The sequence below is a fragment of the Physella acuta genome, unplaced genomic scaffold, assembly GCF_028476545.2.
Source record: "Physella acuta isolate Inbredline_101_S28 unplaced genomic scaffold, ASM2847654v3 ptg000180l, whole genome shotgun sequence".
Classification (NCBI taxonomy): domain Eukaryota; kingdom Metazoa; phylum Mollusca; class Gastropoda; family Physidae; genus Physella; species Physella acuta.
The window spans coordinates 696,991-723,929 of record NW_026731699.1 but is presented as its reverse complement, the minus strand read 5'-3'; the positions used below and the strand labels follow the sequence as shown (position 1 = coordinate 723,929).

The 26,939-nt window shown below is 39.1% G+C and overlaps 1 protein-coding gene and 1 long non-coding RNA gene across 3 annotated transcripts; both read left to right on the top strand.

Annotated features, from left to right (window-relative positions):
* Nucleotides 1-2,625: 2,625 nt before the first annotated feature.
* On the top strand, nt 2,626-19,054 carry LOC131936543 (uncharacterized). 2 transcript variants are annotated; one of them, XR_009386071.1, is made up of 4 exons: nt 2,626-2,730; nt 4,275-4,901; nt 17,050-17,158; nt 18,912-19,054. It is a non-coding gene; the product is annotated as an uncharacterized LOC131936543 (long non-coding RNA). The 2 variants fall into 2 exon arrangements; XR_009386072.1 differs by having other exon boundaries at nt 18,909-19,054.
* A 518-nt stretch (nt 19,055-19,572) lies between these two features.
* On the top strand, nt 19,573-25,828 carry LOC131936553 (uncharacterized). The gene is made up of 5 exons (XM_059293585.1): nt 19,573-19,952; nt 20,776-21,005; nt 22,079-22,194; nt 23,479-23,625; nt 24,790-25,828. Exons 1-5 carry the CDS (start codon nt 19,589-19,591, stop codon nt 25,826-25,828), a joined length of 1,896 nt encoding a protein of 631 aa, XP_059149568.1. The 5' UTR covers nt 19,573-19,588.
* The last annotated feature ends 1,111 nt before the right edge of the window (nt 25,829-26,939 follow it).

The window sequence follows — 26,939 nt, the reverse complement described above, 5'->3', positions numbered from 1 at the left end:
ACATAAGAAATGGGGAAATATAAATCTCGGTATACCGTCTTTTAGATAATGAAACCCAATTAAGTGTTGTCTTAAACATTACATGAAAGCTGAAAGCAACTCACACGGTCATGTAAATCCATAACATATTCAGTTCAAGAGTTAGATTTATGCTAGGTTTCTATGTAGACCTAATACTAAATTGGAGTTATGTTTCTATGTAATACTAAATTTGAGATACGTTTCTATGTAATACTAAATTTGAGTTAGGTTTCTATTTAATACTAAATTTGAGTTAGGTTTCTATGTAATACTAAATTTGAGTTAGGTTTATTTATGTTAGGTTTCTATGTAATACTAAATTTAAATTTAGTATTTAGTTGAACTCCAAACATGAGCTTTATAGATATAATCTTTTCAGGCACACGGTTTCCAGAAAATCGTGTTAGACAATCGGTGTTCATAAAATGGTATCCGGTAAACGGTGTTCTGAAAACAGTGTCCGGAAAATGGTGACCGGAAAACGGTGCTCGGAAAACGGTATCCGGAAAACGGTATCCGGCAAACGGGGTTGGAGCAGTTTCTTCACACATCGACACTGCTTTATAGTTCATACAAACGTTTGTGTCCAAACACTCCACACGACATTGTCTACAAATTACTTGTTTCCATGGCAACCAGTACATTGGAAGGCCTGGATCACAGGACAACATAGTGACAGGCAATTTACCCCCCCCCCTCCTCACCCCTAGAAGTCAGGCTTCATTAAGCTCCAAGGCTAATAAACCTGCATTTAGAGCTGTTACTTCTATATTTAGCTCCGAGCTTATCATACCTATCCTTCTACCTGTACTTAGCTCATTCAAGAAGGCACCCAGCTGCGAGATTTGATTTTAATTAAAGATCTGTTATTTTAAAAACCATTTGCAGGTCACGAATTATGCTTCGCGGATATGCTCTGATGCTTCGGTGAAAATAAATTGTCCGCTGAAAATATTAACACCATCAACATTGTCAAAAAAAATACATATTATCTTCGCAATTTTTACAGTATTAAAGTAATTTTGAAATATTCAACTACTATAAGATAGTTTCAAACGAAAAAATGGATTTTTTTTTTTTCATTTAAGAGTTCTGTGTTTCTTCCAGACTTTTTTCTCCGGGGGGGGGGGGGGGGCGGCACTGGAAATTTTCGGGGGGGCGGTAGACTTTCTTCGGGGGGGCGGACACTGTTAAAAGTATATATTTTCTATATAAATTATATAAATTTCATTTCGTTCGGGGGGGGGGCGGTAAAAATTTTTCGGGGGGGGGGGGGGCTTAGCCCCCCCGAAGAGATGCCTGGAAGAAACTCTGCTTATAACACGTAATTTTCCGAGAGACGAAATGACTACGTGTCGGTATTTCGGAGGGCGTGATGTCCAGCACGCGCTGTCTGTTGACGCAAAAAACAACTCGTGATTAAACAAAAACTTTGGAATTTTAAAACGAAGTTTTTTTTTAAATTTATGATTAAAATAATCCAAGTTAATTGTTCATGCCTACGCTGATTTAAAAAAAAACGTTAAGAGGAGTGACGTTTTAACCACTTACATTTTGAATTATCTGCGAAATGAATTGTTTCCTGTTTTAATGTTGATGTTGGGTTGACTTTTGCCAGTAACGGAGATTTGACCTGGTTGACACACGGACCTCCGTAAGGTGCTTAAGGTCCGTGTGGTGCCCCTGTGTCTCCCTAACCCGAACCGTGTCTGACGACAATTTATATAAATCAGGATAATGGTCATATCTCTTTCCGTGAATATTGTAGTCTTCATTTAGAAGATTTAAACCTCTGCACGCCGATATATTTGATTACAGTTGTGTTGGTACGTTTTGTGAATCTATTTTAGCCTCGACAAAATTTAATTTTCCTTGACAAGTTTTGCATTCTTGTTTTGATTTCACTTATAATTATTTTTTTTTTTTTTGGGATAAAATATTTTACTGTTTTTTGGTGTGTTCCAAACTCTGATTTCTGCAAACATTCCGTACTTTCGACTATTAAATATTAAATTAATACATACAAGTGCCTTTAGGGAAAATGTCCTTGGTCAGAGATATAATTGGTCATACGCCAAATATATGACGATTAAAGGATTATCTTAAGCCTAATCTCAAGTGTTTTTTTTTATGTGCCGGCTTTATATGTTTAGAGAGATGGTATAATTAAACTCGTTGGTCTATCATGTACTTTTTCGTTTCTGGTAGCCAACAGTTTGTGGATGTTGTAGATGTAAGTTAGTGTTTGGATGTTGTAGATGTAGGTTAGTGTTTGGATGTTGTGGATGTAAGTTAGTGTTTGGATGTTGTGGATGTGGATAGGTTAGTGTTTGGATGTTGTGGATGAAGTGACGCTATTGTTTGGATGTTGTGGATGTAAGGTAGGTTAGTATTTGGATGTTGTTGATGTAATTTAGTGTTTGGATGTTGTGGGTATAGGTGGGTTAGTGGCTGTGTATTGTGAACATAGGTTAGTATTTGGATATGCATGTAGGTAAGTTAGTATTTGGATTTTTATGTTTTTATATGATCGATCATTCAGGCATCATGGCTATATTTAGATCAGCCTCTCGTTGATTACGGTACGAGCATCAACGTGAGCATATTTCTCTGAGCGTCTGAGTGAAGGTGAGTGTGAGCATATACGTGAGAGCAGGTGCAAGACGGAACAACTGCGGTGAAGTGTCGACATGTCGAGCGTGCATCACAGTGAGTACCTGCCTTCATGCAAGTCAACTGGAATGTTCTTTTTTTTCATTTTACATCCGCATAAACGATTTATGTCTGTTTTATTCCCCTGCCTGCTTAAAATAGATTAAGTGTTTTCTGTCCATGCTCATTCGGTGACTGCCCATATATCGTCAAGGGTAATCACTCTCCTCGCCACCAAGAATTTGTGAAATGTAATTCGCTCCCTTTTCCTTTACAAGATAAAAGGTGTATAGCCGGTATACGGCCGGAGTAAGGGTTGGCGTAACGCTAATAAAACCTATCTTCATTCTCGCGGTTATGTGCCGTGAACTGTTAGTTAGATATTGTGTGCGCCGTAGTGGGTACAGGATAAGAAAACGGCTAGAGGGTGTCGTACTCGCGAACGTTGGGTAGGGGAGAGGGGGGGAGGTGAATGGGGGGGGGGGGGTCGGAAAATATAGTTTTCGATTAGGTTTTACTTTCGTTTGTAAGCTTGCTGCAAATTGTTTAGATGACATTTTGTCTCAGTTGGACGTCGGCAGCAGTAAAGTGTCCTGTGGTTTATGTTTAATTCGGAGACTCTGAGAGCGAACGCGGGTGGAGGGTGGGGGATGAGGGGAGGGGGGGGGGGGGTAAGATGGTCTATGTAAAAAATCATGTAAATATGTTGTATAATGACGGTTTTACCAAGTATTTGTTGATCTTCTTCTTCTTCTTCGTTCTTAATTATTAGTGTTGAAGGGGATCGAGATTTATCTGCCAGTGCGTTTGAACTCGAGACTGTTCTAATGTATCAACCATGAGCTTTTTGCCGACTCCACCTCCAACACAATTAAGCGTTACGTGTCAACTGGTTATGCGCCATTGAGGCCATTGACTCCGATTTCAGCCTGCTTTTCATTTTGGATTTGCTTCCATAGCCTTTGTCCAAGAACAAACTACAAGGCAGCAGTTGTTTAATTTTGGAGTTGTCTCTCCTAGAAGAGTGGCTGTTCCCAGCTAATGAACCTCATCTGCCCGGGGGTTCGAACTCGAGACTTTTCGGTTTAGCAACCATGAGCTTTCCCGACTCGACCACGCCGAACCCTATTTGTTGATCGAACAGTAGTAAATAGGTTTCTTTATTAATTTTTAGGATACAAGTAAACTTGATTTTTTTACTCTCTATCTTTTGCATATATATATATATATATATATATATATATATATATATATATATATATATATATATATATATATATATATATATATATATATATATATATATATATATATATATATATATATATATATATATATATATAATCCAATGACTTAACACATAAAGAACGTAAAAATGCATGCTGTTTAACAATAAATAGCTTAATTAAAAAACATATTCTAGCCATTTATTACTCGTGATTGTTTTTATCAGTGGGTATAGAATGTTTTGTAAAAGTAAATAAATAATTATTCGGTTATCTCCCCTTGTTCCCCCCCCCCCCCCCCCCGATAACATAAAAGCAGAACATATCTAAATTTAGCTTATTAATCATCCGACGTATTTTCGTGTTTATTTTCAGCTTTTGATGGCGTTCGGCGGTACTTGAGTTAGCCAGATACTAGTCGCACCCCAGTGCCAAGTGATCTTATAGCATTGTGTTCATTGGCAGAGCTACGGGGCTAGAAACCAACTTGACTTGTGAATCATAGAAACATCGTTGCCACTCGGTTCAAGTGCTTGGAGTTTTTTTTTTTCCCTCTTCCTCAATGTTTGTAGGAGAAAAAATGTGTGGACTGATGTAGGAATTTTTAAAAACTGTTGCGAAGTGTGAAGTTATATTTCTACAAAGATTGAAATTCAATTTAAAAAAATAATTGTGATTTATTTTTTAAAAGTGTTCAAACTTCCGTTTTTTTTCTTTGTTGAACTGTTGTGAAGAATTTGAATGAAAAAGTGCTTGAATCTACAAAGGGCATACTTCTTTGAATACGTAACTCTACTGTGGTAATAATTGTGTTCCCTTTATTGTGTGGATGGTTTGTTTGACTCGGAGGCTCCATTCGAGGACTTACAGTAGGCCTAGGGGGCAACATGCTCGAGAAGCCACTGACCAATCGCCGACTATGTCTCGGACAAACCAAGGATTCAGTATCGGACCAATCAACGTTCTTCTTACAGTGACGCGCTAAAGACATGGGCTTTGAAGGTAGGTTTGCTTTTATTCTCAAATTATTTCTGGTTTTAATTAGTTAGCTTACATAAAAACATTAATTATGATTTTATTATTATTAGATGTATTTTTTTTTTTAAAATGTCTTGCTTATATGGAGTAGGCCTACACGACATTTTGTATGGCATATATTGTTGAAATATCGGGTTTAGCTATGGTATAGTGTTTACATTTAAAAATTGTAGAACGACTAACTTTATTAACCGATCGCTTGAAGAATCAAAGAGCATTTTGGAATTTCGAGAAAGTAATAAAAAAATAGCTTTTAGCTTTTAAATAATACATTGGTCGTTTAATGTAATGAACCTACGCCACCTACTATTTTAATGACACCAAATATTAGAGTCGATAATTTGCAACTTCTAAGGCTACTAGAGGTTTTGTTTGTAAAGCGTAAGTATACTCTGTTACATTAGAAACACGATTGGGATGTTGTTATGTGTTTAGAAAAATTATTGAAAAATAGCAAAGTGTTGATAAACCAACCATGTGGTGTTTTTTTCCTTGTAAGTTCACGTGTTGAGGGAGGTTTATCTCTTACATACATCTTATTTTATATCTTGACAAATACAACGTGTGTGTGCGTGGGGCGGGGGATGGAGGTGTGTGGGGATAGGGGTGTGTGGTGGTGGGAGTGCGGTGTTGATGCAGCTACGAGGCCTTGTTCAATGCGCTGCCCCCATTGGCCTTAACATTAAGAAAATTCGTCTTATCGTTAATATTATTAATTATATTTGTTTATAGTATAATGTTACACAGTATATTATAGTTAAAACAAATGATGAGTACGGTATTAATTATAAATCGATAAAATAAATAATTAATTAGTACTGTATCCATTACATAGGGCTTACAGTAAAAACAATATTTATTTGTTAGGCGCTGGTATTCAAAGACTTCTTTCTATGTTATTATTACCTAATTATTATTTACAATACTAGGGTGCCACAACACCATAGTAAAGGTCACGAGATTTATCGTAAAAAAAAAACGAAAACATTGCTTTTTGTAGATATGGTAGATCTTCTTCATCTTCGTTCTTAATTTTTAATGATGGAAGGGATCGAGGCTTTTTCGAATTTAGCAACCATGAGCTTTGCCGACACAATTAAGTATATGTGTCATACTGATTGAGGCTTTTCTACAAGGCAGCAGCTGTTTGATTTTGGAGATAACGAGCCTCATCTGCCCGAGGGTTCGAACTCGAGACTTCGGTTAAGCAACAATGAGCTTTTCCGACTCGACCACGCCGACCCCATATGCAATCAAAACTTTTGTTCCATGAACATTTTTAAAATTTCATTTTTTGGTCAAAGTGGTAGTAACTAACAAAAAAAAAAGGAAATCAATAAAAAAACTGTCACTAAAAAAATAAAAGTGTAACTTGGAACAAAAACAATAACAAATGAAGACAAAAAAGAAAACTAAAAGTAGTTTCGTTTAAAAATGTAAAAAAGAAACAACCAAAAACTAAAATCAACAACTGACGGAACAAATCATAGGTGGGGAGCCAAACTTTGACAGTGTCATCAGCGAGTAGCGAGGGAAAAAAACTAAAATCAACAAAACTTTGAACCAAACGGCAGCAAAGATCATCACCTTAGTGCAGACACGATGAACCTTCTGGAATAACGAGGCGTCTGTTGACTGTAACCAACGCCCTCGATTTGCCGCAGACGTAAAACAAACAAATAAACAAAAAAAAAGTTAAACGCCTCAAGATATAGCGCTTTTACAACAAATAAATTACAATTCTAAAAATAGAACGGGAATTTCTGTTTTATACCTCTCCCACTGCGGTGTTATTTACTAGAGTTGCTTATCGGCTGCTTCTCGGCGGGAGTGGGGAGCTTATGCGCTACATGGCCGAAAGATAATTTTTTTATTTCAAATAACGGGCTGTAAATCATACACTTTTTCTCTCCAGAAATTATGGGATAGTTAATTGCTTAGAGCAGTAATATTTACAGGATATTCCTGTATGTCTCTCTTTGTTCTAAATGGGACGGAGTGGTCTAGCGGTAGAGAGCTGGACTGCTAACGCGTAAGTCTCGAGTGCGAAATCCGGGTTCAAGCCAGTAGACCGTCCCTGAGTCCACCCAACTCTGATGGGTACCTAACTCACATTTGGGAAAGTAAAGGCGGCTGGACATAGTGCTGACTACACTATCTGTTCATATGCCGAGGTCACAGAAACAAGTGAACTCTACTTCACTTGCCCTATAGACCGTCAGGTTTGAAAAGGGAACTTTTCTTTCACTCTTTGTTCTCTGTCTCTGTTTACACCTGCGACCTGTCTACTATACATATCTAGGGGAAAAAAACAACTCGTTTGTTACAAAGTGTGGGTAAGATACCGACTCTCAGTGGATACGTCAAACCAACGAGAAGACTTAGATGATAGATTTACGAAAATGAAAATCTGTCACAATATTCCTTGATTGCCTGATCTCTGAATACATCCTCCACGTTATACTAGACATAAGGTTTCAACAGACCCGTGGGGGGGGGATGATCAGTTGTGAAACCAGTGCCATTTTGTCTAAAGGACGCTATGTTGGACTTAATGTTTGGTCCTTCGGTGCTACATTGAAGAACGAAGAAGAAAAAGAATAGACTTTAACTTTAAAGTTGTCGAATGAGAATTTCCCCATTAAAAGGTTCGTGCAAAAAATCCGCGTAGACTATAACGTTGAACAAATTCGCCCCCTAATTCAACTTATTCTTTATGGTTTTCCATTGAGAAGTAATATTATTTAATTAGCTAATTATCGGGCAAATGAGACTACTTCTTCAGCTAAACTAAAGACTGAAGCACCAAATCATCCTGAAGACTAAATAAAACTGAGTCAGCTCTTTGACTTACTAATGAATAAAGTAGAAATTCCGTAATGAGCGAGGCTTGAACCAGAACATTTGTGACGTTATCAAAAGTTTGCTTATTGCTAATTATAAAAGATAATTAATTTATATCGACTAATATTGGAGGAAAGAAACGCCTTAGCTTTGATATTTCGCAAATTTAAGATGAGAGAAAAGAAACATCAAGAGTTAAAGAAAAAACATTTTTTTTTCTTCTCTAAACTCTGACGTCACCTATATATTTTTTGGCGTTACTAGAAATAATTTCGTTTTCCGAAATCGACCAGATAAACGGAATCAATGAAAACTCCAGACACCCGTTCATTAACGGCTGATTGGGGTATCGCCTCACAGCTGCTCAGCACTTCTCCAAAAAGAGGTGCAAGAATTGCAGTGGAATGTTCTGGAAGACACATGTAGCTATGTGGTTGCCTGTCTCACCTCTGCTGAGCTGGGAGGTAGGGGGGGGGGGGGGCTTAGACGGAGACGGGGGGGGGGGGGGGAGACGCGAAATAATTATAAGGATAAAAAACATCCACATTTCACGGAATCGAATCTTTTAATTTAGAAGCTAAGAGCAGCAACGATATATTATCATGAAATAATAATTTTGTTTTCATGCGAGAATGATTTAGCCTTACCATATTTCTTATGCCTGTAACTATAAGGCTACGTATCTCAAATGCATTATCTGTAACATTCCGTTGCTTGTTTTAATTTCTGCACACAGTTTATATATTTTACTGGGGTCTTTGTTAATATGGGTTTTTATTTTGTATTGGGTTCTTACTACAAGGGATCTTTTTATTTGGTTGGGGGGGGGGGGGGGGGGGGCGAAAGCAACACATTATCTTTCCTTTTCCCTGTGGCTTGTGTATTAAAGAATCTTTACATTTCCGTGTGGTCTTGGGTAATTTAGTCATTACATTTTAACACCAAAAAACTCTTGATACACCTACATATTTTATATATATATATATATATATATATATATATATATATATATATATATATATATATATAAACAGCCTGCACATATCTGTTTGCATAGAACGGTTGAATATTGTGTATACATGGTTGTATTAATGAATGACCTGAGTATAGTACACTTAAATAGCGTTGTGTAGGTTAACTGGACTACTTTCGATATTGAAATGGGCACGCTAACACCACAACCCACCGTGTCACCAAAGCTCTACATGTGTTAAAGCTGATGCAAGTTTTTTGTTTCGTGTCTGTTTTCCAAACTTCGATTGCAGGTGTGTTTTCATCATCCGTCTTTCAGTTGCGTAAGTGATCTTCTGGATATTTAGCTTTGTGCGTACTTTTATCTTTTTCAATTTTTTAGTCCAGAGTGCGAGTAAATAAAACATTATTTACCTTTGGCTTTATTTTGGTTTGGGCAATAGGTTTACAACCGGCGGTGTAAAAACACAAATTTTTATGACGGAACGAAAGTTCTAAATTTTGCTGGTGAGTTGAACAACAGCGATAGTAAAAACACACAGAGGCGCGCTTTTGGGAGTTATTTAGTCCAACCCACACAACCACTGGTTGCTGACAGTGGCGGATTAAGTGTGTGTGTGTGTGGGGGGGTGTTGGGGGGGGGGAGGGACTTCCAAATACACCAATCCAGGTTATGTTTATTTTATTTTAGTGTTCAACGTAAACAATCGTTATGCGAAGAGGGAGTGGATTGGTATAAACAATACAGAAAGAAGATTCGCTGATTATACTGCAGATTATGTTGATAGAATATTTATAGGAGATAAAATTGAAGAAAATGATTTTTAAATATTGAATCCGATGTCTCATTTGTATAAAGCCGTTTTGTTTTCGACAATAAACTATTTTATTCGCCTAACCCTAACCCAGGATTCTGCCACGTATTTAGAATTTCTGATCCTATCATGAACTAAACCCCATGCCTTAGATTTTTTCTTAGGTCACAAAGTCTGTCTGTGTGGGTTCGAGGTTATTTCTCGCTACACAATTTTAACCAATTTCTAATGTTTCAAAATAAATGTTTTAAAGTTTTCATTACGACTATTTGATTTAGTATCCAAACCGACATATAAATAAACTGGGCTGTAAAAGTGAAATGGTGAGCGTAATGCGCGCAGTCATTAGAACTAACTTTGTTGATATTCCTAAATCCTGCACAGATACCATATCTAATTATGCTATCTTTATTAAGGACCTTTCTTTTAGTTTATAACAATAACGCAAAATGTGGGTTTTTTTTTTTACAATTTTATTGTATTGTGTAAACCGGGGTCGGTGATAGGGAAGAGCAGAGTTAAACTTTTTCTTTTTTTAAATTCAATTTGTTTTCCATTGGAAATTCCAAATATATTACTGGTTTCCTGTTTAATGTTTCATTTCCTGAAGTCGTGCTGGAATTATTTGGATCTTTAGACTTGCAAGATTTTTTTTGGATCTTTGCAGGAGCTGTATGCATCGCTACTATAAATATTGCATGGGTGGTAAATACATGGTTTAATACAGGTTGTATGGGGTGGGTGTGGTGTTATATGTTTTATAAAATGACACATTACAGGCAAATATTAAGAGCCGTATAGGATTTGAAACACGGCAAGCTTTCATTGTTCCAAGTCACAAATCTTTCCGTACGACTAAACGTTTAAGGCCAATTGTTTTTGAACCCGATAGCTTTGTGTATACCACGGTCCATAGGGATGTGATATAATTAGCATTAGTCGTATTTACAGTTGAATGCTTCCTATTCTATACATAGCGTACTAGCAAAAGACTTAAATATAAGACTTGATTGATGTGAATTGGTGACAGATGTTTTAGTTTATTCTCTCCCACATTGAAGGAGCAGAGATTCAAGTTTTGTTCATGTGTTGTTTCATAGTTTAAAGTTCGAACACTAGGTTTCCTTTACCAATAATCTTGTGGTCTTGACTAGAAGGTTTATTAAGTATGTCACACGTATGTGTACATACAACCTAATTGTAAGCTAAGGGCCAGATGATATGTTAACATATTGGCACGTACTTGATGCCTTACTTCTAGTCCTCCCCCCCCCCCCCCCCATTATCCTGCTTGGATATGCGTATCTAAAATCTATGTTTACCTTAACATTTAACTTTTTGGACAGGAGTTAGTTTAAAAGTTTCATCCGTTTTATAGTAAGAATTCGAAAGGCACACAATATTCGCTAGACCTAAAATATGACCTTACTACATACACCAAATCAGCTGAATAATATCTACGAATGTGGAGTAATAGGAAACGGTTGAGAACAGTTGGAACAGTGGTTACTTATATATCTAGTTACACTGACAAACATATAGTGTCATTAATGTTGCCCCAATAACTGGCAGGTTGCGGCAGTGGTTCTAGTGGCATCAAGTCGCAGGGCCCCTGGTAATATTAGATAGAGGCAGTGGCGTAGCGAGGTCGGGTGTCACCCGGTGCGGCACTTAATGGTGTCACCCCACAGAGGCGTAGCGACCCTTCCCGGGGACAAACTTTCAAGTTTTCGATTTGCATCCCGCCCCCTCAAACTTTCGATTTGCCCCCCCCCCCCCCTCAAGTTTTTCTCTATATATTTTGCTATTTTTTACCTTGGTGTCATCCCCTTAAATGGTCTCACCCGGTGCGGTCCGCACCCCCTGCCCCCCCCCCCCCTCGCTACGCCCCTGGATTGAGGCTCCACCCACATCTAATCCGCCTACTACACATTTTCGAAGTCTAGATAGATCTAGATGAAAGCAGTACCTTAAAATACAAGGTGCATTTTATGAATTCTCTAAATTTTAGAGTGTAAGGGAAAATGCTAAAGTAAACACTTTCTATAACTGGCCACTAATTGACCAAGATGGATTAGGTAAAATCTAAAAAAAATTCTGCTTTAACCTTGTGGATATATACCACAGGGCGGGGGTATTCTAGACAAGTTCAAGGCCGCAGGAACATCCATCAGGACAAGTGTTAGAGTCAGTGTCTAGAGATGTGGCACACGTCCTTACGTCAGCGATAAAAATAAATGGATTGGATTGTGGAATAAAGAAAAGACACAAATGGTGCGCTTTAAACGTGGTCGCTAGATATAGAAACGGGAACATTATGCCAATTAAATTGACTAAATTCTTGGCCAACTACCCAAACTAAAATTTGGCCAACTAACCTAGTTGAATTCTAAGCCAACTAAGCGGACTAAAATACTTGGGGAAATTACACCTACTTCGCCATCCCACCCTGTCTCAGACAAATGGTGAATAGAGATTGTCAGTCTAACATTTACAGACATGACACGAGGTATAACAGCCATTTACAGACTTGATATAGCGTCTGGTGGTACCATTTACTGAGCGTGATACTGTAAATTAGGAAGGCACCGAGTGATGGAGATCTAATGAGCGACATAGGACCATCAGATGTTGATGATCCTCTGGCTTCATAGGAATGTCAAATGTTGATGATCAAGTTTCTTAGGACAACCACATGTTGATGATCATCTGGCTTCATAGGACCGTCGAATCTTGATAATAGAGTTTCAAAGGACAATAATATGTTGATGATCATGTTTCTTAGGACCATCAGATATTGTTGATCAAGTAAGCTTTATAGGACCATCAAATGTTGATGATCAAGTGAGTTATAAAAGACAACCAAACGCTGATGAAATGAACTAAATCCTCTATTTCTACCCGTATTATACTAGGAACAGTACGGACTTTGCCAACAAGTCTAACGTTTAAATAATGTAAAGCCGAACTCCACTTACATTATATACGACTTCTTCTATTGTAGTTGTTTACTTTTTGGTTTACTTCATTAATGTTTATGCGACTTTTAGGTAAAAGGTTTGATTACAGTGTTGGATAAAACTTGCAATATGCGAGCAAGAACACACACACGCCAGATATAAGCTGTAGCAGTAGCAACAGGGAACGTAATCATACGATGCAATGTTTATCATCTCTGGAAGACTTCCCTCCCCTGCCACGGTCGGTCGTTAATTAGCTGGCAGCAACGTAAATGGCTGATGACGTTGTTTAGAAAACCATCAATGGCCTTTGTGGGAGGGGGTGGGATGGGGTGGGCTCCCACACACGGTGCGGGTAACGCTAATCCACCCCAGGAAAGATTTGGTTTCTTAACCCCGACTCTTAACTCACCGCCAGGGGGCGCAACATGGGCGTTCCCGTCATCCCTGTGTTGACCCCTAATCATCGTTACATCTTAATTAGCGTCGTGATCTTAATTAGCGTCGTGAACGTCGAAAAATACGGAAAGAGGAGACGGCGTCATCGTTTAGGAATTTTGACAAAACATGAAAGCAGATATTTGACGGATTTGAAAAAAAAAATTCTAATTAACAATTTTCCAGCTAATTAGAAGTCACGTGACATAGGTAAGTGTGTAAACACGATTGAAAAAAACCCTCGGTGTTGAAAGCTGATACCGTAGGCATGAGTTGGCGAACTTTTTGAATTGTTGGCGTGTAGCCTACTAGGGCTACAGCCGGCTCATGGTACCAGAGAAAACAGCGAACACCCTTGGCATTAGGGGATCAGGTCTGGTATTGATTGACTTCTACGTTTAGGTTCAACAGATCTAGTTCGTTACTTCATCATTAACACCTTTAAACCATATGTTTTTCGTCAACGAAATCGCATTCGATACGAAGTGAAATTTTAAAAAAATATATATATTTCAATTTCATCAATGATGAAAGAATGAGATAACTTATCCTTACTCTCAAGGTTCCTCACGTTGTATCCACATCCTACTTATTAAACTTCTAGTGTGGATAAATCCACATCCTACTGAATGAACCTCTAATGTTGCTATATCTACATCCTGTTTATTAAACTTTCAATGTGGCAAATCCACATCTTATTTATTAAACCTTCAGTGTGTCTATATCAGAGGCGTAGCGACCCTTCCCGGCGCCCGAGGACAAACTTTTCGATTTGCACCCCCCCCCCCCTCGAGATTTTGATTTGCACCCCCCCCCCCCTCTCAAACTTTCAATTTGCACCCCCTCAACCTTTCAATTTGTTTTTCCAACCCATTTTGGCGCCCCCTAAGCTCGGCGCCCGGAGACATATGTCCCCCCCGCCCCCCCCCCCCCCCTCGCTACGCTACTGGTCTATATCCAGATCCTATTTATTAAACCGTCAATGTGGCTGACAAAGAGTTTTGCGCTATGCAACACGGGGACCCCCTAAATTAATACCTGCGCGTGTTGTTACTAAAAATAGATTAAAGATTTACATCCATCATTTGTTTTGAAGTAGTTTCTAAATTTAGCATCGGAACAAAAATACAAACGTTTATTCCCATTATATATCATACCAGACATGTTCCTGTAGAAAAATGGCTGCTTTAGCTTTAGTGCTTGACCCTTTGACGTGATTTATGTTAAAAAATCTTCCAAAAACAGGTAAGGGAATGTTGAGTTCAAGGTCGCTGCTTGCAGGTAATTAACCCGGCTCATGCATGTCTTAATGACTTAATCCGATGACGTAAGTGCCGAGAAGCAAGCGTTGAAAAATCGATTGTTTCATAACATAATTCGTGTAGACAAAATATTTATGGGACTTCCGCCATTTGTCCGCTGTGGATTCGCATGTTGAAGATGCTCACGTGTAAATATTAATAGACGTCGTCAGCGTGAGCAGATGCGTGCTAGACTGACAGGATGACAGCTGAGGTCAGCATATATTCACGTGAGAACGACAGCATGACAGATGACAGCTGAGGTCAGTTAAGGATGCCGTACGTCCAGTGTTATCAGGTGAATCAGTCAGATGTCAGGTGAATGATGACACATGTTCCTTGACATATTGACATGCGAAACGTCTTCTGTGGCGTTTGGGACATGTATAAGCAAGCCCCCGCCTCACTAGAAGAGCACCAGACCCCGTCTATATCGCCCATTGCACTGGGGAGCACATAGCAGCCTCCACTATAGAAAACCTCTAGACGCCCACCTGTCTTAATATGCAAGTTACACTCATTTGTATAGACAAGCCTTCGACGCTCCATGCGTTAATAATCCAACAACACCTATTTGTATTATATAAGCCAATGACAACCCCCATTATAAACTCTGACACTGTAACGTCCAGACAAGATCATGTGACAGTCTGTTAGGTCAAATCTTAGAAAGGCGACTGCACCGCCCCCCTCCATCCGGTCACCCAGTAGACTATTTCACATACAGTATTGCTTTCAGACTTCTTATCCGGGGTAGGACGGACTAAATTTTACAGGGGGGGGGGGGGATTTATATATTTTCAATATTAATTATATTTTGTTCGCGGGGGGGGGGGTAGGGGGTAGACTTTCTTTGGGGGACTCAGCCCCCCCCACCCCCTTCTCCACCCCCAAAGAGATGCCTGAAAGAAACTCTTTTCACATAGCACTGATAGCCATACATACTTACAGTCAAACAGACTTCTAGTCACATATTAAGACAAATGACAGGATGAAAAAGATAAACAAGGTGATTAAAAAGTCTAGTGACAATTTTAGCGCAATTTCCTTATGTTATCTAAAAATAGCTCTGTCGTAGCGTAAATCAAGAGCAGGGTTAGTAAAACCATTGGTTAGTTATTAAAACGTTTTTTATTAATTTTTTTCAGTATTTTACATGTTTTATTTACAATAGAGTTACATGACTAAAAACCATTGCGCGCCTACTGAACGTGATGGCGCAGCCATTGAACGTGATGGCGCAGCTATTGAACGTGATGACGCGTGTGGTGTGGTTGGAAAAAATGCCTACTAATTCGGTCCAAATTTTAATTAATTCAAAAATTTTTTTGTGACCGAACGAAAGGATATTTTTGAAAACTTTCTTCGGCAATATTGTTCTAAATTATGGCAGGAATCGATTGGTACATGTTTCAAGTCGCTTAGTGGTCTGGTTGCCGAGATATGGGCCAAAAACTGCATTTTTTCGAGGTTTTTTGGCTTTTCCGGGAAATCCATGAAAGAAACCCGTAATTTTTATGGCCTATGTTCATCCTCGTAACTTGCTTAACATAATTGCTTTTGGAACTAGTCATCGATATTGCTTCGTTGAGGAGGAGATACGACTTAAAGCCCGGACACACATTCATCCATACATCCATACATTCATACATTCATTCATCCATCCATTCCCAGAAATGACGAGTTAATAAACGCAATTCTCCAGAATGGAAATTGCGCTAAAAAAATAATATAGTCACACAGACAATCAGACCAAAAAATGTAGTCTGAAATATAATTAGACACAAAAATATAGTCCGAAACATAATTAGACACAAAAATATAGTACGAAATATAATTAGACACAAAAATATGCTCCGAAATAAAATTAGACACAAAAATATAGTCCGAAATATAATTAGACCAAAGATGATATAATCACACAGACAACAAGACAAAAGAAATACACAGACAACCAGAATAAAGAAAACTTAGTGTGCCAAGCACACAGCAATTCAAACACGACTTCAATGGGTATAAAAAATTTCATACAAAATATTTCACATTAACCGATCCTAGTTTTTTAAATTAAATTCTAAAAATAACCCATGTACCACTTCACTAGCTAGTAAACTCCTCGTGCAATTACATTTTAATTATATACCCACGTTTTTTGCAAAGCTTTCACTAACTAAATTACTTTTATTGGCGCCTGATTCCACGACACTAAAATGGCTTGACTTCATCCAAATCACGTTAACCCTTTCATCATCGACGTGTAGGCGGAGTATGATTAAATTTGAAGTTTTTGAGAGAGTATCAAGATTGAGTTGAAAGTTGAATGAGATAATGAAGTACAGAACAATTTCACCGTCTTTCATGCACGTCCGCGCTATGTTGGGAAACAAAAGCATTGAAGATGCCGATACGGTTCGGTGGATTTCTGTTGCATTAGCCCGGCGTGGAGAGGGTTAAGGCGTAATTGAACTGCCGTCCGGGTAGTTACAGAGTTGGAGCAGACGAACAAGCAGACATATTAGTGTGGGGGATGGGTTGTTGGTTAATCAGAAAAGAGGGGAAGTAAATGGGAGATTTTAAAAATAACATTTTTTTTTCTTTCCACACAATTTTAAAGTTCCATGGTAATGTTAGCGGCTCCTTAATTGGAATTTATTTTTAGATACAAATATTTGATGTTAGACCGTCGTTTCTTTTGTTATGTGTTATGTTAAAATTCATCAAATATATATATATATATATACCTTCAAAATGTAACCTAGTTTGAACTCTAACCTTTGACCAGCCCTACAGAACGTCAACCCTCCACCCCCACAGCCCCTACACAAGAGGAGCAAAACTACCCTGGACGCACACCTCTCGCCAACGTTTCATCCTGCACACGACGTTCAAAGGTTGGTAGGGAACTTCCTTTTTTTACATCTATACCTCGAGAATATTCGCTAATTTAGGTACCTCTGGAATATACCCTGACGTAGCCACTCTGGAATATTCCCTAAAGAAGGTCCCTCTAGAATAATCCCTGATGTAAGTATTTCTAGAATATTCCTTGACGTAGGTACTTCTAGAATATTACATGACGTGGGCACTATTGAATAGGCCCTGACTTAGGTACTTCTAGAATATTCCTTGACGTAGGTAGCTCTGAAATATTCCATGACGTAATACTTATAGAATATTTCCTGACGTAGGCACTTTGGAACATTTTTGTTCATACACTATCTAGACTTAGCACAATACCCACTACACTCTAACATCTTGATGAGTTAAAATGAAACACGATTACGCTAGTCTTAGTGCCCTAGTTGTGGTTCGTTCCCTAGGTAAAGTCTTCGGTCTGGAGGACTCTAGTAGCAAAATATGATATGATTATTACACGTCCCTTGAAGCTAGTAGCATCTTGTTATATCTTTTGTCCTGTACGCTAGTAGCATCTTGTTATATCTTTTGTCCTGTACGCTAGTAGCAAAGTGTGATGTGATTATCTTTTGACCCTGTACGCTAGTAGCAAAGTGTGACATTATCTTTTGTCCTGTACGCTAGTAGCAAAGTGTGATGTGATTATCTTTTGACCCTGTACGCTAGTAGCAAAGTGTGATGTGATTATCTTTTGACCCTGTACGCTAGTAGCAAAGTGTGATGTGATTATCTTTTGACCCTGTACGCTAGTAGCAAAGTGTGACATTATCTTTTGTCCCCATATGCTAGTAGCAAAGTGTGATGTGATTATCTTTTGACCCTGTACGCTAGTAGCAAAGTGTGACATTATCTTTTGTCCCCATATGCTAGTAGCAAAATGTGACATTATCTTTTGTCCCTGTACGCTAGCAGCAAAGTGTGATGTGATTACCTTTTGTGCCTGTACGCTAGCAGCATAATGTGACATTATCTTTTGTCCTGTACGCTAGCAGCAAAGTGTGATGTGGTTATCTTTTGTCTCTATACGCTAGTAGCAAAGTGTGACATTATCTTTTGTCCCTGTACGCTAGCAGCAAAGTGTGATGTGGTTATCTTTTGTCTCTATACGCTAGTAGCAAAGTGTGACATTATCTTTTGTCCTGTACGCTAGCAGCAAAGTGTGATGTAATTATCTTTTGTCCTGTACGCTAGCAGCAAAGTGTGATGTGGTTATCTTTTGTCTCTATACGCTAGTAGCAAAGTGTGACATTATCTTTTGTCCCTGTACGCTAGCAGCAAAGTGTGATGTGGTTATCTTTTGTCTCTATACGCTAGTAGCAAAGTGTGACATTATCTTTTGTCCTGTACGCTAGCAGCAAAGTGTGATGTGGTTATCTTTTGTCTCTATACGCTAGTAGCAAAGTGTGATGTGGTTATCTTTTGTCCTGTACGCTAGCAGCAAAGTGTGATGTGGTTATCTTTTGTCTCTATACGCTAGTAGCAAAGTGTGATGTGGTTATCTTTTGTCCTGTACGCTAGCAGCAAAGTGTGATGTAATTATCTTTTGTCCTGTACGCTAGCAGCAAAGTGTGATGTGGTTATCTTTTGTCTCTATACGCTAGTAGCAAAGTGTGATGTAATTATCTTTTGTCCTGTACGCTAGCAGCAAAGTGTGATGTGGTTATCTTTTGTCTCTATACGCTAGTAGCAAAGTGTGATGTAATTATCTTTTGTCCTGTACGCTAGCAGCAAAGTGTGATGTGGTTGCGGAGACTGCGAGGCGTGCTGTACTATCTGCAGCTAACGTTGCTGTCTGCTGTGGTGGCGGCACACGTCAACAGCCAGCTCAAGACATCTGACAACAGGCAGGTGCCGGGGAGTCCAGGTTTGGACACGCAGGTAATGTGGACTAGTGGGTGTGGGGGAGGGTGGGATGGGGTGGGGGAGGGTGGGTTGTGGGTGGGCAGTCCAGATTTGGACACAAGTAATGTTGACAGGTGGGAGAGTAAGGTAGGTAAGGGGATTCTAAGGTTTGGACACAATTTAACTAGTTGTTAAACGTACATGTTGGGAATCAAGGTATGGATATACAGGTAACGTTTAGCGGGTTGGGGTGGGGGGGGGGGGGGTAGGACATTGATAATAATAGAAAAAAACGCTTATGTAAAATTAACGTAATACAATTTGACCAATAGTATGAGTTTAAAAAATGTAAAAAAAAATGACAGTTACGCATTACATAATGTTAACTTCTGGGGGAGTCGACATTTTTTTTTGCGTCAATTTTTATATTGAAATCAAATAGATCAACATGTTAAACGGGCAAGAAATTTACTGCATGGGTTCTAGCGCTGACAGATCTAATAAAGATTGAAACTTGTATCTCCCAGGAAATCAAGCTTAAGTCAGTATCGCTGTCTAACTTAATGGAAAGCTTGCAACACAACATGACCCGCCTCCACCTCGCCCGGATGTTCACAGTTACCGACATGTCTGACAGCCAGCTGAGCACGTGGTTGCACAAACAACTTCCGGGTCACAACCTGTGGACTATCTCCCCTGATGAACACTCGCCCCGTCAGGACGAGCACCTGTATGCCCGGGGGGACGAGCAGTACCTGGGGTACAGCGGCGAGGGGAGCGGGGATCACGAGACTGTCCGGGCAGTTGATCACACTTTTGACATGGATTACCCGCAGGACAGTCCTTACATGGACAGCCCTGACAGTCCGCAGGTGGACAGTCATGAGACCAGCCACAAGGAGGAGGAGATGCCCTCAGGGAATGAGCGTGAGTTGCTTACAAATTAGGCTCAAACCAAACCTTGGTTAATTTACATGTACTCACCCACATACAAACATGCACACACGTTTAAATATTATAAAAAATAATACAGATTTACCTACACGCATAAGTCTATTATATTTATGTGTGTGTATGTGTGTGTGTGTGTGCTACGGTTAAAGTCCTAATTGCGGCCAAAACACTAATTAGCCAGCCAATTTGCTCATTGACTAGCTTTCTTGGCCAAAAAATACAAAGAGCTTTAAATTAATAACGTATTTTGTACATTGGTTGGCCTATGCCCGCACTGGCCGGAATACCCTGGCCAATGTTCGTTGTATAACATTGATGTGATGGCATTTAATGATTCTTGCTGCGGTTTCATTGTGATTAATGTATTACTCGGCTTATGTTTTTTATAACATACTGCATGTAATGTGATCGGAGCAGAAGGGCACACAGACCAAGAAAAAACTAAATTGTCAAAAGAAATAAAATGTCTTCCTAGTTAATTTTCAAAAATAGGAAATGTTGCACTAACAGCAGTCTAAAATTCCAGGACAGATTATGTCAATCTTTAACCCAACCCCGAACATAATAAACATTGTATTACATTTTTAGAGTCCTGTCACCCACATAATATACACCACCCCAACTCTACACATAGAGATTCCAATGCTTGCTTTAGCCGACGCCGGGCTTTGACCGTCATATTGCATATACATACCTACCTATATATATATATATATATATATATATATATATATATGTGTGTGTGTATGTGTGTGTGTCAACAAACCATGTCCAAACAACCTCTATCTCAACACAGTGTTAGAGGCTGCCAAACACCACTTCTTCACGTCCTCGACCAACGAACAGCTCATCTGCAAAGTTCCCCGCCCCGTGGTGCACAGGGTCGTAGACTACGAGCACCCGCTTCAGTTTTTACCCTCGTGTATTGTCCTGCATCGATGTACGAACTTCACTGGCTGTTGTGCTGGTGCTCCACTATATGAATGTGGACCTATCCATACAGAAGTTGTAAAACTACCATTTCTGGTAAGTTGTGATATATATATATATAAATATATATATATATATATATATATATATATATATATATATATATATATATATTTATATATATATATATATATATATATATATATATATATATATATATATATATATATATATATATATATATATATATATATATATATATATATACGTATATAAATAAATATATATATATATATATATATATATATATATATATATATATATATATATATATATATATCAATAAGAACATACACGTTTGAACGATTTTAAAACACGTGATTATTTTGTGCCATTTTAAATGCTAAAGGTGGAGCGATATTGACGAACATTTCATCCAAAATTTCATCCAACATTTCATCCAACATTTCATCCAACATTTCATCCAACATTTCATCCCGTCCAACATTTAATTCTGTCCAACATTCCCGTCCAACATTTGATCCAACATTTAATCCCATCCAACATTTGATACCATCCAACAAAAAAAACAATCACAGCTATGTCTAAATTCTCCTCCCATTCTTGGACACCTCTCCAACAGGTGTTCAGGTAAAAAAAAACGAGTTTAGAATTATATCGCCCCCCCCCCCCCCCACTCACCTATCGATGTTTCACCAGATTGTCTCACCTGTGTTTCCCACAGCTCAATGATTGCATCGCCTACCTGTCCCAGGTAGCGCTCATAGCGTCAATCATGCACATCAAACTCACACACAGGCCAATCACATGACATGCGCTAAAAAAAGGGATAGAAGGATAATTAGAGATTCTTATGATTGAAATTAAATTAAATCTCCTAATGATTATAACAAAATCTTTTTGTTGTTACAATTTAATTTATTACGTAGTCTAATTTGGCAATTCAGATATTTTAAGCTAAACATAAATCTAGCAAGTGAATCTGGCAACTTCCATTTTAAAAAAAAATTAGTAAATCTGGCAAGGTTTATTTATTTATTTTTCTTAATTTCCAGTTTTTAAAAGTCATTGTCTTGGTGACTGTATTAAGAAAGCATGTATCAAAAGCTTTGCTAATTGACCTAATTACTAATTTTCTAATTATGTAGGTGTTTGACAGCAGGAAACATTTAGGAAAAATCGCCATTGACCTCAAAGACTTGGACGTCCAGTGGAGGACATTTGTCAACCACACACAGTGTGGGTGTACTGAGAAAAAGAAAATGTAAGTGTGGATGTACTAAGAAAAAGAAAATGTAAGTGTGGATGTACTGAGAAAAAGAAAATGTAAGTGGCTAGATCAGAAGAGATTTTAGGTAATACTCCATCAGTACTCTATCAGTACTCTATCAGTACTCTATCAGTACTCTATCAGTACTCTATCAGTAATACTCTATAAGTACTCTATCGGTAGTACTCTATAGTACTGGGGAGTGGGGGGAGGGGAATCAATCTGTAGAAAGAATCTTTATAGTTTTAAATCTCAACAGGGAGCTGATTAGCATTATCATTTTCAACAAAATTTCCAAAGTTTGATATTTATTCGTATTTTGCATTAAAAAAAAAGAAAACCTTAATACACAATTTAAAATAACAACTATGGTGGAGAGGGGGTGGGGATGGGGTGGCGTTATGGTGGAGACGAAAGGCATATAAAACTAGTTGGGTACCCAAGTTGTGTCAGACCCAGCTTTGTATAAAGTCCTCCAACATGTCTTCTTAAACGTCTTGACGGTAAAGATAGTCTACCGTCAGTGATATCACCCATGGGTGACGGGGTGGGTACAGGGGGCACTAGAAACTATTGCATCCAGCACCAGATAGATACATAGAGTGACTGTGTATAAATGGACTTTTTAAGATAACAGGATAATTTTACCGTATAACGATTGTGTTGTTGGGTGGTCGACTGTTAGCCCAAAACTTATTACCAACTGTTAGCCCAAAACTTATGACCGATTGTTAGCCCAAAACTTATGACCGACTGTTAGCCCAAAACTTATGAGCGACTGTTAACCCAAATCTTACAACCGACTTTTAGCCTAAAGTTTGTGATCTATTGTTACCCAAATCTAATGACCGACTGTTAACCCAAAACTTATGACCGACTGGCAGTCTTAAGTTCGCGTGTTAGGACTCCCATCATAAACCAGAGTTTAGCTAATACACGTCTAAAATGTATTATTGAGTCTAACCAGTTGTTAAAAGTACCCAGCCTTATATTGGGGGAGCTGGCCTAACACAGGTGTTTGCTCTATCAGTGCCAAATCCAGGTAAAAACCTGGCTCAATCTCCCTAAGGTGCTGTCATACAACGCGCTATAAATAAAATACATTTATATTTATCTCATCCCTCTAGCATTGATTTGTCAATTTACCCCCCCCCCCCCCCCCTTACCCCCTAACTATTCAATTTTTGCCTACTTCGCCCCTACTCCCTCACATCCCTCCCAGTAGCAGATGTCTGCCATTTCTGCACTCACGGCTTCCTATCTGGTGTGTATTTTCAGATGTACAAAACCGTGTCCTTCACCTTTCTACCAGACCAAGGTCGGCGACACCTGCTTGTGTGACTGTGTCAGGTCCAACGACAGGATCTTTAGGCAGTGTCTCAAGATCAAGATCGGGGACAACCAACTGGACCAGAAGGGGGTCGAGTACGTCACTGTTGTCATTTTGGGGGGGGGGGGGGGGGGGGGTGGGGTATTGATGGGGGCGGGGACCCAGGGTTGGCCATGGTTTCTCGACTTGATCAGAAACATCATTTAAGGACATTACCTCTACAACAACCCTCCGTCAATATATATTATCCTTAAAGGGAATTACTTCTACAACCCCTCCATCCCCTATATTTAATTAGCCTTAAATGAATGCTGTTCTATTCTTCAAGCAATAAGTTAAAAAACATGTGAAACAATCGTTGTTGATTACCACATGAAAGAATTTCTGTGGCTAATCCCGTATGTTCCACACAAAAATACTTTCGGATAATTGAAACCAACCTATGGATAATTGAAAACAACGGATGGATAATTGAAAACAAGCGACGTGTACTTGGCAGAAAGATATCCTTTTTATACCTGTCGGTTAGTTGGTTTGTTACTGTGACCTCTGCAAATGAAGTTTCAGTATAGTGTTTCTTTCAAACTTTTTTCTCCGAGGGGGCACTTGAAAGTATTTTCTATATAAATTCCACTTCGTACGGAGGTGTGTGTGTGTGTGTGGGGGGGGGGGGGAAGCGGCAGTCTTTCATTCGGGGGAGGGTGCTCCGCTCCCCGAAAGAAACTCTGTCACGCCAATACTTTCGCCAACTGAATCCAGGTACGGAATAGAGCTGGGTGGACTCAGGGACGAACTATGGGCTCGATCCCAGGGACTTAAAATTTTTGAGTTAGCTCTTCCCCTCGACCACACATACTGAAATAAAACCTTTATCTCACTGTGTAACTCGGCTAACTTGGCCTTTATCAGTGAATCAAAACAAATAGGCAGCTACCTGTTATCACTGCTGATTATGTTTGTTTTCCAGAAATATTCCCTCCCCTGCGTGATGTTGTATTGATATATTAAATATAAAATTTGGAAGCGATTCAAGGTTAACCACACGAAATTCAAAATAAAACAAATTCCTATCTTGCGAGTTAAGCTGTATAATCTACGAATGATTAGAAATGTGTTTCGAGAATATTTTTTTTTACCAGATTTGTTTTGACAATTTGCCAAGACATTCTCTTAGTCATGTTTCAGATTTTTCAAAAGTTACAACACCATTGAATTTTTTTTTTTCAAAATGAAATTTAATTTTTACGTTTTTTATACAGGTGTGTAAAGGCCGGTCACTGTTACTCACCTGAATGCTTTGGCGGGGCATTCAGTGTCGAGAACGAGAGATGTCCAATGCTGGAGATTGACGCGGTCCACTTCAGGTCGAACTCAAGCTCTGGAACAATTTACATGCCTGACCGTCCAAAGATAGCCGTCAATAAACAACCCAAGACAAAGGTAATTCCCGACCGTCCAAAGATAGCCGTCGATAAACCCAAGACATCGGTCAAGCCACCCCCACCAAAGCCTAGTAGAACAACCCCGGCTGTCATCAATGAGCCGGTGACCCTGGACGTTGAAGAACAGACCCAAGATTTAGGAACAATCCCCTCAACCACGCCGGTGGTTAAGCCCGAGGTAGACAAGCCAAAGAAAAAGTATGACCACTTATCCAGCAGTCGGCACCACGAGAACCCGATGTTTCGTCCGCTTCGCAAAACTGAAGTTAAAAAACAACCTTACAAGCCCCTCCCCTCTCCCACTACAGACGGGACCCCTCCTACCACAGAGACAACAACATCTTTCTATGAAAATACCGCACCTATCGTTAATGAAGACGGTACCGAGTCTAGCACAATACCTTTAACTGACGACACCACGGTTGTTGTTGAGAGTACAGGTCACCCAACAACCACCAAAAAGGCCGGGATGAGGCGGTGGTTTAGCCCACGCTCCAGTTCACAACACCACGAAAATTACCGGAGACGAACTCAGCCCGTGGTCACCACCCCAGCCATGGAGGTCCAGTTCTCCGACCCCTCAGCGTCCGTCCAGGAGACAACTACATTTTCTCCAGTTTTCTCCGCCCTGCTAGAAGTTATAAATGACAAACGCGACTCCCAGGCGGGGGAGTCAAGCCCTCACATGGATTCGAACTCTGTACCATCAGAGGATGAGCCATGTTTTGGGAATTCTTGCAATGTCCAGGAACAAACTACCCTTGCAATGAAAGCCAACAAAGAAAGTGGACTAGTTGACCAATCAAACGATGATGAGGATTGGGGGGATGAAAACTCGGGCGATGACTCGTATTGAAAACAATTTTTTAAAAAATTAACCTGTTTGGGATGTTTTTCATCGTATCTAACATCCTGATGTCTACAAAAGTGATGTTCATCGTGAATACCAGCTGTTGTGTTGATTAAAGAATGCCTGAGTATATTCTATTTTAGAAGAATTACCTTTGAAACTTAGACAAATGTGCTTAGGATATGGTTCATATATAAGCCTACGTGTTATGTGATGATATATCAGCTAAAGTACAGCACGCGCCAAGTGATGTTTTTATTTCAATCGTCACTTATCACAAAACAATTGGGGTTAATTATAAATAACCATTTGAAACAAAAGCATTAAATGTGTACCCAGTATATACATTCTATTGTCTGTTGCAGAGGCGTAGCGACCCCTCCCGGCACCTGGGGACAAACTTTCAATTTTTTTATATTTATAATTCAAAACTGCAGCCTAAATGAGCTTTTAATTTTTTTCCCAACCCATTTTGGCGCCCCTAGGGTCGGCGCCCTGGGACATATGTACCCCCTGCCACCCCCCATCGCAACGCCTCTGGTCTGTTGACCCAGGGTGTACATTCTATTGTCTGTTGACTGACAGTACTTATGAGTCTCACTAAACCCCCTTTATTTACATTCTCTGGTCACTGAACGAGAATTGTAGTACTCACTTTTAGTTGAATACATTTCAACTTAAACTGGTCCTTCTGTTTAGATAAGTAGACCTCGAAATAAACTGGTCTTTCTGTCTAGATGGGTAGACCTGTCAATACACTGGTCCTTCTGTCTAGATGGTTAGACCTGTCAATAAACTGGTCTTTTTGTCTAGATAGGTAGACTTGTCAATAAATTGGTCTTTTTGTCTAGATAGGTAGACTTGTCAATAAATTGGTCTTTTTGTCTAGATAGGTAGACTTGTCAATAAACTGTTCCTTCAGTCTAGATGGGTAGACCTGTCAATAAACTGGTCCTTCTGTCTAGATGGCTAGACCTCGCATTAAACGGGCAAGATGTGTTATATTTCTGTAGAAATACCTTAACGCCAGCCAATATTTTTAAAAAATGCAAACTTGTAATTAGTAATTAAATCATTGACAAAGACTTGCTGTCGACTAGTATCTTCTCTTTGTAGA